An 18,388-nucleotide genomic window follows, 5' to 3' on the forward strand; every position below is an offset into this window, starting at 1 on the left:
ATAATGAAAAAAATTGAAAAAATCTATGAATTTGTCAATCCACTAAGGCCCATTTTCGCACCAAGTTTTGCCTATAACTCGGTCGGTATCCAACGGATCGCCAATCTTTAACCTGTGTTCGATAGATGGCATCAAAGGCTACATTTTCTTCGTAGACGGCCATGCTCTCAGATGTCTGTGCCAGAAGTTATGCGAGGAACCAAGTTCCTTACCCTGTTTGAGAAAATGTAAAATTTTCCTCATTTTTACACCAAATTTTGCCTATAACTCGGTCGGTATCCAACGGATCGTCAATCTTTGCCTGTGGTCGATAGATGGCGTCAATGGCTACATTTTCTTCTTGGACGGCCATGCCCTCAGATGTCTGTGCCAGAAGTTATGCGAGGAACCAAGTTCCTTACCCTGTTTGAGAAAATGTAAAATGTTCCTCATTTTTCTGCAATTCAGCAAAATTTTTAAATGTGATATATTTTATTGCGAATTTGTTGCAATAAGTTTCTATTCACTCAAATACTGCTTTAAATTAAAAAAAGAATACAAAATCAGAAAAAAAATTCAAAAAAATTTTCCACTCGAAAATTTCATAAGGGGTACCCCTTGCCATTTTTTTGAGAAATTTAGCAAAATTTAAAAATTTGTTTTATTTTAATGCGAAATTGTTGCAATTAGTTCCTTTTCACTCAAACAATAATTTTAATTAAAAAAAGGTAAAAAATAATGAAAAAAATTGAAAAAATCTATAAATTTGTCAATCCACTAAGGCCCATTTTCGCACCAAGTTTTGCCTATAACTCGGTCGGTATCCAACGGATCGCCAATCTTTGACCTGTGTTCGATAGATGGCATCAAAGGCTACATTTTCTTCGTAGACGGCCATGCCCTCAGATGTCTGTGTCAGAAGTTATGCGAGGAACCAAGTTCCTTACCCTGTTTGAGAAAATGTAAAATTTTCCTCATTTTTGCACCAAATTTTGCCTATAACTCGGTCGGTATCCAACGGATCGCCAATCTTTGCCTGTGGTCGATAGATGGCGTCAATGGCTACATTTTCTTCTTGGACGGCCATGCCCTCAGATGTCTGTGCCAGAAGTTATGCGAGGAACCAAGTTCCTTACCCTGTTTGAGAAAATGTAAAATTTTCCTCAGTTTTGCACCAAATTTTGCCTATAACTCGGTCGGTATCCAACGGATCGCCAATCTTTAACCTGTGTTCGATAGATGGCATCAAAGGCTACATTTTCTTCTTGGACGGCCATGCCCTAAGATGTCTGTGCCAGAAGTTATGCGAGGAACCAAGTTCCTTACCCTGTTTGAGAGAATGTAAAATGTTCCTCATTTTTCTGCAATTCAGCAAAATTTTTAAATGTGATATATTTTATTGCGAATTTGTTGCAATAAGTTTCTTTTCACTCAAATACTGCTTTAAATTAAAAAAAGAATACAAAATCAGAAAAAAAATTCAAAAAAATTTTCCACTCGAAAATTTCATAAGGGGTACCCCTTGCCATTTTTTTGAGAAATTTAGCAAAATTTCAAAATTTGTTTTATTTTAATGCAAAATTGTTGCAATTAGTTCCTTTTCATTCAAACAATGTTTTAAATTAAAAAAAGGAAAAAATAATGAAAAAAATTGAAAAAATCTATAAATTTGTCAATCCACTAAGGCCCATTTCCGCACCAAGTTTTGCCTATAACTCGGTCGGTATCCAGCGGATCGCCAATCTTTAACCTGTGGTCGATAGATGGCACCAATGGCTACATTTTCTTCTTGGACGGCCATGCCCTCAGATGTCTGTGCCAGAAGTTATGCGAGGAACCAAGTTCCTTACCCTGTTTGAGAAAATGTAAAATTTTCCTCATTTTTACACCAAATTTTGCCTATAACTCGGTCGGTATCCAACGGATCGCCAATCTTTGCCTGTGGTCGATAGATGGCATCAATGGCTACATTTTCTTCTTGGACGGCCATGCCCTCAGATGTCTGTGCCAGAAGTTATGCGAGGAACCAAGTTCCTTACCCTGTTTGAGAAAATGTAAAATGTTCCTCATTTTTCTGCAATTCAGCAAAATTTTTAAATGTGATATATTTTATTGCGAATTTGTTGCAATAAGTTTCTTTTCACTCAAATATTGCTTTAAATTAAAAAAAGAATACAAAATCAGAAAAAAAATTCAAAAAAATTTTCCACTCGAAAATTTCATAAGGGGTACCCCTTGCCATTTTTTTGAGTAATTTAGCAAAATTTAAAAATTTATTATATTTTAATGCGAAATTGTTGCAATTAGTTCCATTTCACTCAAACAATGTTTTAAATTAAAATAAGGTAAAAAATAATGAAAAAAATTGAAAAAATCTATAAATTTGTCAATCCACTAAGGCCCATTTTCGCACCAAGTTTTGCCTATAACTCGGTCGGTATCCAACGGATCGCCAATCTTTAACCTGTGTTCGATAGATGGCATCAAAGGCTACATTTTTTTCGTAGACAGCCATGCCCTCAGATGTCTGTGCCAGAAGTTATGCGAGGAACCAAGTTCCTTACCCTGTTTGAGAAAATGTAAAATTTTCCTCATTTTTACACCAAATTTTGCCTATAACTCGGTCGGTATCCAACGGATCGTCAATCTTTGCCTGTGGTCGATAGATGGCGTCAATGGCTACATTTTCTTCTTGGACGGCCATGCCCTCAGATGTCTGTGCCAGAAGTTATGCGAGGAACCAAGTTCCTTACCCTGTTTGAGAAAATGTAAAATGTTCCTCATTTTTCTGCAATTCAGCAAAATTTTTAAATGTGATATATTTTATTGCGAATTTGTTGCAATAAGTTTCTTTTCACTCAAATACTGCTTTAAATTAAAAAAAGAATACAAAATCAGAAAAAAAATTCAAAAAAATTTTCCACTCGAAAATTTCATAAGGGGTACCCCTTGCCATTTTTTTGAGAAATTTAGCAAAATTTAAAAATTTGTTTTATTTTAATGCGAAATTGTTGCAATTAGTTCCTTTTCACTCAAACAATGTTTTAAATTAAAAAAAGGTAAAAAATAATGAAAAAAATTGAAAAAATCTATAAATTTGTCAATCCACTAAGGCCCATTTCCGCACCAAGTTTTGCCTATAACTCGGTCGGTATCCAACGGATCGCCAATCTTTAACCTGTGGTCGATAGATGGCACCAATGGCTACATTTTCTTCGTGGACGGCCATGCCCTCAGATGTCTGTGCCAGAAGTTATGCGAGGAACCAAGTTCCTTACCCTGTTTGAGAAAATGTAAAATTTTCCTCATTTTTGCACCAAATTTTGCCTATAACTCGGTCGGTATCCAACGGATCGCCAATCTTTGCCTGTGGTCGATAGATGGCATCAATGGCTACATTTTTTTCGTAGACAGCCATGCCCTAAGATGTCTGTGCCAGAAGTTATGCGAGGAACCAAGTTCCTTACCCTGTTTGAGAGAATGTAAAATGTTCCTCATTTTTCTGCAATTCAGCAAAATTTTTAAATGTGATATATTTTATTGCGAATTTGTTGCAATAAGTTTCTTTTCACTCAAATACTGCTTTAAATTAAAAAAAGAATACAAAATCAGAAAAAAATTCAAAAAAATTTTCCACTCGAAAATTTCATAAGGGGTACCCCTTGCCATTTTTTTGAGAAATTTAGCAAAATTTCAAAATTTGTTTTATTTTAATGCAAAATTGTTGCAATTAGTTCCTTTTCATTCAAACAATGTTTTAAATTAAAAAAAGGTAAAAAATAATTAAAAAAATTGAAAAAATCTATAAATTTGTCAATCCACTAAGGCCCATTTCCGCACCAAGTTTTGCCTATAACTCGGTCGGTATCCAACGGATCGCCAATCTTTAACCTGTGGTCGATAGATGGCACCAATGGCTACATTTTCTTCGTGGACGGCCATGCCCTCAGATGTCTGTGCCAGAAGTTATGCGAGGAACCAAGTTCCTTACCCTGTTTGAGAAAATGTAAAATTTTCCTCATTTTTACACCAAATTTTGCCTATAACTCGGTCGGTATCCAACGGATCGCCAATCTTTGCCTGTGGTCGATAGATGGCATCAATGGCTACATTTTCTTCTTGGACGGCCATGCCCTCAGATGTCTGTGCCAGAAGTTATGCGAGGAACCAAGTTCCTTACCCTGTTTGAGAAAATGTAAAATGTTCCTCATTTTTCTGCAATTCAGCAAAATTTTTAAATGTGATATATTTTATTGCGAATTTGTTGCAATAAGTTTCTTTTCACTCAAATATTGCTTTAAATTAAAAAAAGAATACAAAATCAGAAAAAAAATTCAAAAAAATTTTCCACTCGAAAATTTCATAAGGGGTACCCCTTGCCATTTTTTTGAGAAATTTAGCAAAATTTAAAAATTTGTTTTATTTTAATGCGAAATTGTTGCAATTAGTTCCTTTTCACTCAAACAATGTTTTAAATTAAAAAAAGGTAAAAAATAATGAAAAAAATTGAAAAAATCTATAAATTTGTCAATCCACTAAGGCCCATTTCCGCACCAAGTTTTGCCTATAACTCGGTCGGTATCCAACGGATCGCCAATCTTTAACCTGTGGTCGATAGATGGCACCAATGGCTACATTTTCTTCGTGGACGGCCATGCCCTCAGATGTCTGTGCCAGAAGTTATGCGAGGAACCAAGTTCCTTACCCTGTTTGAGAAAATGTAAAATTTTCCTCATTTTTGCACCAAATTTTGCCTATAACTCGGTCGGTATCCAACGGATCGTCAATCTTTGCCTGTGGTCGATAGATGGCGTCAATGGCTACATTTTCTTCTTGGACGGCCATGCCCTCAGATGTCTGTGCCAGAAGTTATGCGAGGAACCAAGTTCCTTACCCTGTTTGAGAAAATGTAAAATGTTCCTCATTTTTCTGCAATTCAGCAAAATTTTTAAATGTGATATATTTTATTGCGAATTTGTTGCAATAAGTTTCTTTTCACTCAAATACTGCTTTAAATTAAAAAAAGAATACAAAATCAGAAAAAAAATTCAAAAAAATTTTCCACTCGAAAATTTCATAAGGGGTACCCCTTGCCATTTTTTTGAGAAATTTAGCAAAATTTAAAAATTTGTTATATTTTAATGCGAAATTGTTGCAATTAGTTCCTTTTCACTCAAACAATGTTTTAAATTAAAAAAAGGTAAAAAATAATGAAAAAAATTGAAAAAATCTATAAATTTGTCAATCCACTAAGGCTCATTTTCGCACCAAGTTTTGCCTATAACTCGGTCGGTATCCAACGGATCGCCAATCTTTAACCTGTGGTCGATAGATGGCACCAATGGCTACATTTTCTTCGTGGACAGCCATGCCCTAAGATGTCTGTGCCAGAAGTTATGCGAGGAACCAAGTTCCTTACCCTGTTTGAGAAAATGTAAAATTTTCCTCATTTTCGCGCAAGTTTTGCCTATAACTCGGTCGGTATCCAACGGATTGCCAATCTTTAACCTGTGGTCGATAGATGGCACCAATGGCTACATTTTCTTCTTGGACGGCCATGCCCTCAGATGTCTGTGCCAGAAGTTATGCGAGGAACCAAGTTCCTTACCCTGTTTGAGAAAATGTAAAATGTTCCTCATTTTTCTGCAATTCAGCAAAATTTTTAAATGTGATATATTTTATTGCGAATTTGTTACAATAAGTTTCTTTTCACTCAAATATTGCTTTAAATTAAAAAAAGAATACAAAATCAGAAAAAAAATTCAAAAAAATTTTCCACTCGAAAATTTCATAAGGGGTACCCCTTGCCATTTTTTTGAAAAATTTAACAAAATTTAAAAAATTGTTTTATTTTAATGCGAAATTGTTGCAATTAGTTCCTTTTCACTCAAACAATGCTTTAAATTAAAAAAGGTAAAAAATAATGAAAATAATTGAAAAAATCTATAAATTTGTCAATCCACTAAGGCCCATTTTCGCACCAAGTTTTGCCTATAACTCGGTCGGTATCCAACGGATCGCCAATCTTTAACCTGTGTTCGATAGATGGCATCAAAGGCTACACTTTCTTCGTAGACGGCCATGCCCGCAGATGTCTGTGCCAGAAGTTATGCGAGGAACCAAGTTCCTTACCCTGTTTGAGAAAATGTAAAATTTTCCTCATTTTTACACCAAATTTTGCCTATAACTCGGTCGGTATCCAACGGATCGCCAATCTTTAACCTGTGGTCGATAGATGGCACCAATGGCTACATTTTTTTCGTGGACGGCCATGCCCTCAGATGTCTGTGCCAGAAGTTATGCGAGGAACCAAGTTCCTTACCCTGTTTGAGAAAATGTAAAATTTTCCTCATTTTTGCACCAAGTTTTGCCTATAACTCTGTCGGTATCCAACGGATCGCCAATCTTTAACCTGTGATCTGTAGATGGCACCAATGGCTACATTTTCTTCTTGGACGGCCATGCCCTCAGATGTCTGTGAAAAAAAATGTAAAATTTTGAAAATTTCCTATTTTTATGCATCGAAAATAAATTCTTTTAAAATAAAAAAGTATAAAAAGTCTGTTTACTATTCCAAAATATAGGAAACATGCCCGTTCCGTGGTGTCAGATCTGCTAGAAAAATGCTCTTTTACTTAGAAATTGTTTTCTTTGACAAACCGCCAGTTTCATCGCTTGAAATAACAAGAGAGCATCCTGCAGAAGAGGTAACATCAACTGCCGTTCGCTATCGCAGTGCTTCATGCAGTGAAGGATTTGTTCCCCTGAACCAATAGTTAAAGATCTTGCATCACGATCCATGATAATGTGCGAAAAAAGGACAACTAGATGCACTAGATTGGCGGCTAGAGAATAGAAACCTAGTGTGTTACCTCTTCCAATGGATGCAATCTTGGTGTTGAAATATCATTTTTGGTTGTTTTTACGGGAAGATCACGATCGCGTAAAGATCACGGAAGAAGATGATTGTTACCTCTTCTGTGGATGATCTCTTGGTATTAGAACCGATCGAAAAGCAACGAGAATTAATAGCTGAATGATCCCTAATAATCTTTGTAAAAGGATGGTGGGAAGGAAGGAAAGACGTGATATCGGTAAGCGACAAAAAGTAGTCCAATAGATCGAGGTAAGCCGAACCAAAAGATCGTGAAGGTCGTCAAACTCAATGGTAAAGGAAACACGTTACTTAATTTTTAACACATCAATTTCATTTTTAGAAAAATCCCAATTTAAAATTTAAAGCTAATTTTCATGCAAAAAAATCACGCACTTCACCGCGATGCGTTGAAAGAATGATTGTTTGATACTGGATCGTGTGCGGGTTAATGGCACAATTCCTCAAACCACTTCTAGATCCAATTCCACTCCATTACACGCGCATCGCGTATGCTTTCCGATCGGATGGGGTTTTTTTTGCAAAACGGCCCTCTACCATCTACGTACGTGCAAAAATATACTTCTACCTTCCTTTTCGACCCTCCGTTTTTATTTTATTATTGGCCACTTGTTCATTGGCCTTCTTCCCATATGCGGCCACCCTGCTGCTGCTGTTGCTACACAGCGCACCGGAAACAGCTCCAGTGGAATATTGATGCGGGTGCGCTTCTTCGCAGTGTATCCGTGTCTTCGATCGATACCCTTGATGCAGTCTTGGATGAGAAGCAGCAATAGCAATGGCAGCATCATCTCATCCACGTTTCCTAGCAACTCGCCCCTGGGACTACTCGTTGATGGAACAACTGGGAAAACAAAGTAGTTCGTGTAGACTGGCTGGGAGGGCGATCACTCGTTAAGATCTTTCTATAATGGTTTCTGTACATTACAAAAAAACTTGAATCTTCATCATCAGAATGACGAAAAGATTTGTTTTGTTTTCTTTTTAATTTGGTATTATATAGGTAATTTTAAAGTTCATTTAATTAATTCATTTGTATACATAATCTATGAACTGGTTTAGCAACAAACATATAAAACATATGTTTATTCTTCCATTTTCTGGCACAATATTCTTTATTTCATTTATATAATTTTATTTTTATTTTTTTTATTCTGTAGAGTGTTCCAACCTAAATCTGGAAAGCAAAAGCCAAAAACATATAGTAAATGATGCAATGTTTCTTATAAAAATCGACAGTATTTTTCATTCGGATATTATCACTACTAATTTGTAACTTTGTGTAGTCAAAGGTAACGCATTTTTGACGTCAATATTAAAGAAAAATGCTTTACATATACCCTTTTCTCATCATTTCATGCTAGTGCGTTCACTTTTTTAGTATGTTTCTCACGAGTAGATGCGGTTATTCCCCGAAGGATTCACTCAAGCTAATTAATCCGTTCGCTACTGTGTCCATAAGCTTATATAAAGCTTTTCCACGATGATTTCATGCACAGACACACATTTGTGCTGGGTAGCATTTTCACAAATCAAACAGATTAATTAGGCAACAGCCAGATGTCAGCCGCATGCTTGCTTGAGTGATACTAATTCCAATCGGATTAACTCGATTGTGTAGATTGAAGTAGGGTGTGACAGTCAATCGTTGCGAGATTAGTTGTCTTTTAGATGATTTTTTATACACTACTACCAAGAAGATGCTGCGGACTGATCGATCGATACAGAAGATCGATCCTTTAGAAGGATTTTAGTGCTGTTTACTACTCCTTAATTTTAACCATTTATTCAAGGAGATCTTTGTAAAGATTACTTACGCACAAAAACATGGGGACAAGAAATGCTGAAAGCACAACGCAATGTTCTCACTAGAGTTGTGATTTTTATTTACGCTAACTGTTTTTATTATTTTTGTTTTTCGATACAAATGTAAGCAAAATGTGAGATACATTTTTTCTGTATTTTGTTTTGGGGTTTTGTTGTTGATGTTGGTTGGTTTCCTGTTGTGTAGTGTATGTTTGTCGTTTGTTCTCTTTCACCTCGTCACAATGCTCGAATTTTCGAAGTTGAAGGAAAGGATGTGTTACGGGGTTAAAGGTTACCCATAGGGGCGTTTTAAGATTCCGATACGCGTTACGCAGTACTTTTGTGTTATTAAGGTTGGTTTTAGTTTTGGTTGGTTCATTTGCCATTTTCGCACAAATTAACTAATATTATCAGTTTTGTTGGCGGTTTTTTGCAATTTTTTTTTCTTCTTCACGCGTTTTTGTTTCTCTTCGCAAATCTTTCACTTTGTTACAGTTTTTTCTTCTTCTTGTTAAATTATGTTATTGTTTAACTTTTATTTCGTTTGCTTTATTTACCACGCATCGCATTTTTATTGACGTTATTACGAAAGCGTTCTTTTGTTTCTTTTGTTTGTTTAAGGGTTTGTGTTTGTTTTCTTTTCTGGTTCGCCATCTTCAAAAAAGGGATATACCACTTCGGCCACGGGTATGTAAGTGTATGATTTTGCTGTTTGTTTGTTTTTGTGAATTTAGGTATATATATGTGAGGGTTTCTTATCGAGTGTGTGTGTGTGTGCAATAGCAGCATTCACTGGTTTACAATGGTTTGGTTTTGTTTCGTTCCGTTTACAACTTTGTTAAGATTTAGTTTAAATGTTTACTTTTTACCCAAATAGGTGCTGATAAAACTTGACTTTTCTTTACTGAAGGGACAGCTTCGGAGATGTTTTTTTGTTGCTGTTTTTACCTGTTCGAAATCTTTTTTGTTTGAACGTTTTCTCTAATAACTGTTTGGTTAACATAAGCATTACTTATTTAAAAAAAAGTAAACACAAAACACCCACGAAAAAGAAAGAAAAAAACACAAACCAATAAAAGTGAGGTTATCGCACTTTAAAACGAAACAAGGAAAAGAAAAAGACGATAAACTTAAAAGATAAAAAGCCAAACAAAATCTTAACGCTTAAACATAACACATTTCGTAACAGTCTGTACAATGTAAACTATGTATATGTATAGGCCCTAAGTAAACCAATTGCCGTACTTCGGTGTTATGGTTTTAATAATTACAAAATATTGGAACAAAGTTTACAACATTGCAAAAGTAGCATTAGCTCCTCTGATCGATAAAAAAAGAAAGAAAAAATGAGAACAAAAACTGTCGACAAAACACAACAAAAACTGTTCACAAAAGATTTCTATTTCTTTAGAAAACAACAAATGACTAACTTTCGAGTGTTGTGCACGATCCGGCATTTTCTACACCAAATCCTGTATTTTCCTGGTTTTTTTTGGTGCAATTTTCCGAATAAGTCCTTTTACATCATCTCCCTGTGTGAGTTACAGTAGGGAACAAACATTTTATTCATACATTTTCATCTATTTATCTCCTTGTCGGTTCTGTTTTACCTTCTTGCCATTCGTATGCCTTTTGCTTTAATTAATATCTTTTCCTGTTTGCTATTACTTTTCTATTCTGTCGACATTTTACTTTTCTGCTCTTCAAAAGTTACCCCATTTGTTTTGCTATCGTTTTCCTTTCCCTTTTTGCCTATTACTTGCTAACTGTTTCATTTTTTTTTGCTCATTTACTTCTATCAATAGGACCGATATCAAAGTTTGCATTTTTCACAATCACTTTCCACTATTCTAAATCATTCCGTTCAACACACACGTAAACGCACTAAGCAAATTCATATTAAATTGTATTTTGTTTATGCTTTTTCCGTTTTTTTTGTAGTAATATGTTAAGTGTTTTTTCTTCACTTTATCAAATAACAAAACATCGTCAAAAAAACCCAAACTGGCGAATGAACACGGTATCTGCTGCTTTATGAAACAACATTTCGTGAAAACGGGAAAAAGGTCATTCAAGAGAGTGTCTTTTTTGTTAGCTTTTTCTTCTAACCAAAAAGGAAAGTTTTAACGTAACCTTTTGCAATCTCATTTGTTTTATCATTGTTTTCATTCAAGTTTTTGTGTGGGAAGGTTTCATGTTGGGGTTGTTAAAATGTATATACTAGTAGTTTGTTCTTGTTCTGTTCGTCTACTCACAACTAGTTACACTTACACTTAAATATTCACCTCAACTTAACACCTTACGTGTAGGCATGTTAGCTCGTTTGCCGTGTGTGTGTGTGTGAAGCGACATTTCGCTTGGTGACGTGACGCACGGTGACGTTGTAAAGCAGTGTTGTCACTGGCCCAACCAATAAGAAAAAACGGGTCTCAAAAAGGTACACTTACCTTCCCAATGTTCTGCCACTTTTGCCACGTTCGATCCTCTTTCCTTGCTGCATTCTAACTGTTTACTACCGTTGAGTTCTTTGGGGGAGGTTTTGTGGGAGGTTTGCAAGTGTCCTGAAGCCGGGAAACCTTTACTGCTTTTCGAGCGAATAGTGGCGTGACTTTTTCCAAAAGCTCTTGAAGAAACCTTTCTTCTTCTGCGTCGTCGGTGTTGTGTGCTGGGACGAATGCTGTGGGAAACTTCGCGAATCGGTCACTGTGTGGAAGAGTTAAGTTTGGGAGATGGATTGTTTTAATCAATTGTTGAGTTATCAATTATTAATACAAAAAAAAGATCAATTTTGTTGTGTAAAACTCAAAATTGTTGATAAAAAACAAATAGCCGGAATTTGCATTAGTAGCTCATAATATATAACCTCCATTTAGTTCCCTATTTTCAGTATAAAGTTCTTACATTTTTAGTATATACATCACGGGCTTGAAATAGAAATTTTAGGTTACTGTACTTTCAGATATTACTAATGCTATGCTATGTATGTACCTAATGCTATGTACTTTCCTATCTGCAACTAGGGCTTTTAGACAAACATTCTTGGGTATGAAGTTGTGCAAAGTTCCCTGAAGATGAATATGTCAGTTAAGAGCCACCATTGTAGGTCAGCGTGGACAATGTTAAACACGCTTTTGGGATTTTTGCAATCTTATAGAGAATTGTGACAAAAATGGATGGACTCTCTGCCAGCTGCACAACGTATCTCTTGGAAGTTGGAAGGCATAGACATCATGGAATGAATAACTGCGGTTAATCCTCAAGAATCCCTCAAGAATTAAGTCCACGGAAAACAAAGACATCTGCTTGCTTGAGAAGCAATGCTCAGAATTGAATCAGACAGTAAGAAGACTACAGGAAGTAGAGTATTAACTAATCGTGATGATCTCGAAGATTTCTGTTACAGGATTTGGTATGAAACTAGGCCTCGCATATGCTCTAAATAAAATATTATTTTGAAGTCCCTGTGGGCGATCCTCATGGATGTATAATGTATTTTGAATGTTATCAAACTGAGCATACTGTTCTTCATTTCCAAAGCGCTTCTACCCTTCTGTATTCTTTTGTAACATAAAAAACACGTAATACAAATTATAAGCTCTCGAATACGCTACAGATGGTTTGTGGCCACATTGCTAAATTGAAACACAAGTCTAATATGTATCACGTCCCTATTAATGTAATAAATTTAAATAATTGAAGCAGAAAATTAAAATCATCCAAAGTGATGACACATTAATTCACCTACTTTACTGTTTTACCCAAACAAATTCTCGTCACATTTGCATATCCCAACCAGTACCGGTAGGAGAGGTATCTAACAAAAAAAGAACCAACCCTAAAGAACAAATTGTACAATTACAAAGTGGAATTTACATCTCCAACAAACCGGCTTCGAACGTTCTTTCACGTCTTGGCAGCACCACGAGTGGAAATGAATCTAGTTCAATCGCAAACCATTGCCAACGGTACGGCACGTTCGGCGCCACACACTGCACGAGATCAAATTGGAGTGGCACAAAAACGTGGCCACGATTATTGGTTACAATGTTGGACCCGTACGCTGCGTCCTTCAGGTCTGATGGGTTTAAATACGTTATACGGTGTATGGGTAAGTAACGCAGAAACCCAGCGGCTATTTTCCATTCTTTGCGTACGGCTTGTGCGTCTTGTTGTAAGTGTAATCACATTTAAGCGCGATCGAATTTGGTATGAATGTGCGTTCCGAAAGCGTATGCAACGTTGGGGGAAGAAACGTTAATTATTTCACCGGCACGTGCTCTGCTAGCAACAATAGGTTAAGTTGCTTCATTGTGAATGATGTTTTTTATGCAATGGTTTGGGGAGTTTTTGTTTTGTTCTGTTGCAAATAACACGCGTAAATTTTTTTTTAAATTTATTTTAAAATACTTAACTCAACAATGATAAATTATAGTAAATGTATATTTCTTGTCAATTGTTTTGCTTATTTATATTGGACTTGCATTGAAGTGTTCTCTCTGAATGTTTCGCTGTTCCTTTCTTTATCTTAGTTAAAGGAAAGTGTCTTTTTTCACAATTTTTTCGATCGCTGTAATACGGAAGCATTTTTGCAATGTCAACAATAGGTTGAAAAGAAAACCCCATTTCAAGTGTGAGTCATTCTTCAAACGAATGCCTCTTTACAAACTTGTCGTAATGTTTGAACGCCTTACAACCTTTTTTGCCTCCTCCATAAATCATCAATAAAATGTGCCCTCTTAAAGAAAACATACTTTTACTGCACTTTATTGTGCAACTCCTTTTGGTCTAATTTCCGTCCTAAGCTGATTGCCTTCCTTCCGTGCTGGACACACATTTACATACTTGCCAATATGAAGAAGAAAAAATAAAGGCTTGGAAAGGAATCAACATCATCAATCATCGCAACCAGATGCCAGTCGAATGCCAAGGGAAGAAGGTGGCAGGACAACGTACTGCCCAATCAAACTTCGCTTCTCTACTAGAGGAAGAACCGAAAGAAGGGCACACACTCAGGAAACCTACATTTCGTTCACCTTCCGTTTGCTATCGAGCGAAACGCACCACGAAAATCAGAATGGATAGGCGGCGTCCTGCCAAAAAGGATCCACAGCCAGCCTTACAACGGCGTAGCGAAGTGAGTCGAATTTTTGCTGCAAATTGTTCAACATTCAAAACACGTGGTTTCGGTTCCGGTTCGTTTCGGTCACGGTTTAGGAGATTCTGGTGTTCTGGGCGTCGTACCGCTGCAGTACCCGTTCTGTCTCGGGTGCTTTGTTCGCCCTTTCGACAGCATCCCTTTCGATACGAAGTCAGATGTGAGCATGCGTGTTGGTGGTTCATTTCTTTTTTTTTCTTAGAAGTTGTTAGAACTAAACTAAAGCACTCAACAACGGAAAGGGAATTAATTCAAAAACTCAGCACTGCGTAGGAAACAACTTTTTTTCCTTCTACGGTATTTCTACTTGGTAGCGTGAAGCACCTTTTCGATGGAGTGGAATGTTGAAACATCACTTGAAAATCAATTGCTTGATTTGAAGTTAATCGATTGAAAATGAATAATTTCCCCCAAGTGTGTGTGGCTAAAAGGGCAGTTTTAAAGTCCTGGCAAGATTGATCCGTTTAACAGGATTATGCAACATTTGCAGGGGACACTATGTACATCCAATCTAATGAGGATTTTCGTAGGTAGGATTTTACTGAAAAAAGTAGTGTAAAAAACCTTTAGTATAAGTTTAGTATAAATAAAATTTCTAAAGTGTTTGGCAATGATTCAAAATTTAAACAGAATGTAATTTAAATTAATAATTTAATAATAATTTGTGGACATTTAATCCATTCTTTCTGTAAACTCATTTTAGTGATTAAAACGCCTTTTCCTGTAAATATTCATACATTGATTTTGTTCCTATTTTCAACAGTCCAAATCTTATTCTTCTTTTCTTCTTCTTCTTGGCTTAACGGTCAGGTCATGCCTGCCATTTCTGGCTTATTATTCTTAACTTTACCACGTAGTCGAAAAGTGAGTCCTTGCTACGGAGGGACAGCCCGGATGGGATTTGATACGCGGTCCTTTCGTGTAGAATTGGCGCCCTTTACCACATACACCATCGGGCCGCCAACTCATTCCAAATAAGGCTGCCCAAATGACAATAAAATGGCATTTTACGACCTGTAAAAGCTCATTTTTGTGCACTGAATTACACTTGGTAAACACCGATTATGCTGATCATGTCATTAGAATGATACCGAACTACCTATTGGAGACGGCCCGTGGGTGGAGATGGCAGCGTCCCCGGTTTCTACACGATAGGAGCGAGAATCAAATGCCATCTGTTTGTTCTGCTACGAGTAAATAAGGTCAAGGAAAGCCAATAATAAGGTCAAGGGAAAGGCCAAGATCTTTTGATGTGGAAGTAGTTCCACAAAAGAAGCAAAATTATCAAGCGTTTAAGGTCGACATAATAAGTCGTTCGCATTGTTAGAAGAGACAAGCTCCAAAATTAGAATGAAGTTATGGCTATAATGTGTCCAAAATATAGACGAAACCAGCAAACTTTTGAAGGAACTTTAACTGCTTTGATACGTTTACTAAAAAATCGAGATTTATTGAAATTAAGAAATCAAACAATATTAATTCATGTTTGAAATTAATGTATCGACAAACAGAAAGCTTATAAATGACCAAAAATGTCTACTAAATTGAATAAATTATCCACGAATTATTTTAACTTCCTCCATGCAACCGTTCCGCGTGCCATCGCGAACGGGGACACACTGCAATTGGGGCCGGTCTGGTGCAAGTCAACGCATCATTAATATTGCCGGTTCAAAAATTTCCGATACCGAAATCACATAATTCACGCTCTATTGCTTCACATTCACCGGTGCATACATACCGGGGTCGTTCCCGGGGGGTTGTTTTTTTTGGCATGTTGGCAGTTGAACTTTCCCTATCCACACACCCTATTCGATGGTGGATAATTAGCAAAACAAAAGCGCCACAAAAAAAGAAGGAAGGAATTGTTGCTGCGGCATTCCGTTAGCGATTCGATTGGCCAGTATAACCAGCAGAAGAGACTGCCAGAAAGTGGTATAGAATAAATAAATATTATCCAAACCGAAATAGGTTCGAACCTCGCTGGGAGGTTTTCGGCTCGTGCAAGTAGTGGAACCATAAATCGTTCAGCGTAATTGAGCCCCGGGTGTTTGCGATCGGTTGGTTGGCTAGCTTTCGCCTCTGCATCTTCAATTTTTTCCTTTTTTTGTTGAGTTTTTGGCATTTTTTCCCCCAGAAAACCAAAGGTGCAACGGATTTTTTAGCACCCGAGAAGAAGTCAAGTGGTGGATACCGAAAGATACCGATACCACCGATGATGGCGATCATCATGATCATGATGATGATGGTGGTGGTGATGGTAAGACCTAACCGATCGAGCAGCAATTCAATGAACTTAACACTCACGGTGCGTTAGAAGAATAGACGGACGAGACGAGAGGTTAACAAAATCTTGATCCCTTCCTTCTTCTTTCCTCACCGTATCGCATCGAACCGGAAAGGAAAAGTAATTAAACTTGGTGTGTAGCCACCGAGATGTGTGTTGGTGTGGTGTTTTCTTGGCATCGCGGCTTCAGGAAAAAAAAACCTTCCAACTCTTTAGGAAGTGTCTGTGCGCGCTGTTGAAACTCCGCTATCATTTATGATCTATTCTGTTAACTTTTGGGGGCTATTTCTTGTTACCTTTTGCTGGCTCGATTGATACCAGCTTTTTTTGTTTCACATTCACCGGGGAAGGTAAGGTAACTGTATGCGCATTGGTGGGAATCTTCACGTGTGGAGTACGTGGAGTAATAAAATGCATAAATGCAGTTCGATTGCCAATGTCTTTTGAACTGTGTATATTGGCTTTTATAATTATAGAGAAGTATTTAAAATATAAAACTCATCTTAGAAAATCCTTATAGACCTATTAGTCTAAGTGAAGTCATCGCTTAAACTCACGCTTACAATATCTCTACTTTGAGAACTCAGAAAAAATTACTTCCCTGAACACATTTCCTGACACCAAAAACCCAGATCAATAAATTCATCCCGTTTTGACCAACATTATTTTGAATTTTTGTTTTCCTTTCCTTCAACGCTCAAGTTGGAGCCGGGAAATAAGAAAAATTTTCACATTTTCTTTTTGGTGTAAATGGTACCCGTGTTTGTCAATATATGGCAAACGGCAATCCGCAACGAGTGCTGCTTTCGGATGGAAAAGCCATGTACTATGGTAAAGATTTGGGATGGGAAATTGCGTTGTTTGTAGGTGCCGAAGGCAAAGTCAACGAGAACAGAAAATCATTTTTGAAAGGACGTTCGCTGGTTGTAATTGAACGCTGTTGAAAGGACGTTGGAGATGCAAAGGACAAGCATTTTTGGGGAGGATGTATTTTAATATTTCTTGTGAAACGGTCTCACCCTTATTAAGGTTAACATTACGGCATCAAGAGCGAGTATAACGACGGGATGAATTGTTTGAAATTTTGCAATTATATTTTCAAAATCAAATTTGTCCTTTTTTCTCTCTGCTCAAAAAAAATCTTCTCTTGATATAAAATTTTTGTCGTCTTGTTGGCACCCTGAACCTTGTTTTTTGGTGTTTTATTCCACGCAACCGGTGCATCATGGTTCAGCAATTCTTTTCGTATGACACACGGGTAAGTACGGGCAAGAGTGCGATCATCTGTAGTGTCAGCCTGTGTGTCCGCCTACAGAGCAAACGATAAATTTCTACTTCCATTTGCCCATCTTTGCCATGGCCATTCAACCAACGGTGTGCGGATATTTATAGTTGCACCAGAGTGAGGTCGAAATCGAAATCATCGGTGGGCGCCCACTGCTTACGGATCTTTGGAGCCGTTCGGTGATGATTTCCGAATGTAACTCACCGGGGGCATACCTTTTGGAAGGTGATCTGGGTGCATTTGGAAGCACACAAACACACATAAGCATTCCGGGATGGAATTGATCGAATGCAGTTACATTTTTGGTGCTTGTTATAGGTTGAATGAAACTGGGTTGAGTTACAAGAGAAACAGTTAGAACTGGTGTAACGGTTCAGTTCAGAGTTGTGTATTTTATGTTTTTTCTCTCATGACTGCATAAAACTTCGAAATTAAAAGATAGTGACGTAAACTAACAAACAATTCTATTTTATAAATCATTTTCAGCGTACGTCTAAGTAAATAGTTACTTAGTGGTCAGATCGAATATTTGTTACCTGATGTTTAATTGATCATAATATTAAACTTCATAAGTAATTAACAAGAAATTTCAATAAACAAATCAAATTATAATATTGTTTTACATTTTATAACTTTTATCAAGTAAAGGAAGAATTAATAAAAATAAAAAATCCATAAAAATTATAAATCAGAACATAGGGAAAAAAACAAAAGTAGAAAACAGATAAGACAAATATTTAGAAAACAAAGTACTCAGTTTCTTTAAATAATTCATCATTATGTATTATACAAATACATCACACAGTTTGAAGAAATGTGATCAACTCGATCTACTAAAGAACGCTGAAATACCTTTTCATCGCTGATACGATCTCTTAGTCGTTCATTACAACCCAAATAAGATAAATAAGATGAACTTCATGTGAAACAGTAATTATTGCAGATCATTTATTAAATACTTTTGAATTTCTACTGTAATTA

The 18,388-nt window shown here is 36.6% G+C and overlaps 1 protein-coding gene across 8 annotated transcripts in view; it reads right to left on the reverse strand.

Annotated features, from left to right (window-relative positions):
- Positions 1 to 8,736: 8,736 nt before the first annotated feature.
- The window catches only part of LOC125760736 (mucin-17), a 162,315-nt gene continuing 152,663 nt past the window's right edge, over positions 8,737 to 18,388 (reverse strand). For all 8 annotated transcript variants that reach the window (XM_049421153.1, XM_049421154.1, XM_049421147.1 and 5 more), the window contains one exon: positions 8,737 to 11,383. In XM_049421153.1, coding sequence (XP_049277110.1) covers positions 11,259 to 11,383 — 125 coding nt within the window. In that variant the 3' untranslated portion in view covers positions 8,737 to 11,258. The remainder of the gene's footprint in view (positions 11,384 to 18,388) is intronic.

The sequence above is a fragment of the Anopheles funestus genome, chromosome 2RL, assembly GCF_943734845.2.
Source record: "Anopheles funestus chromosome 2RL, idAnoFuneDA-416_04, whole genome shotgun sequence".
In the NCBI taxonomy this organism is placed as follows: Eukaryota; Metazoa; Arthropoda; class Insecta; order Diptera; family Culicidae; genus Anopheles; species Anopheles funestus.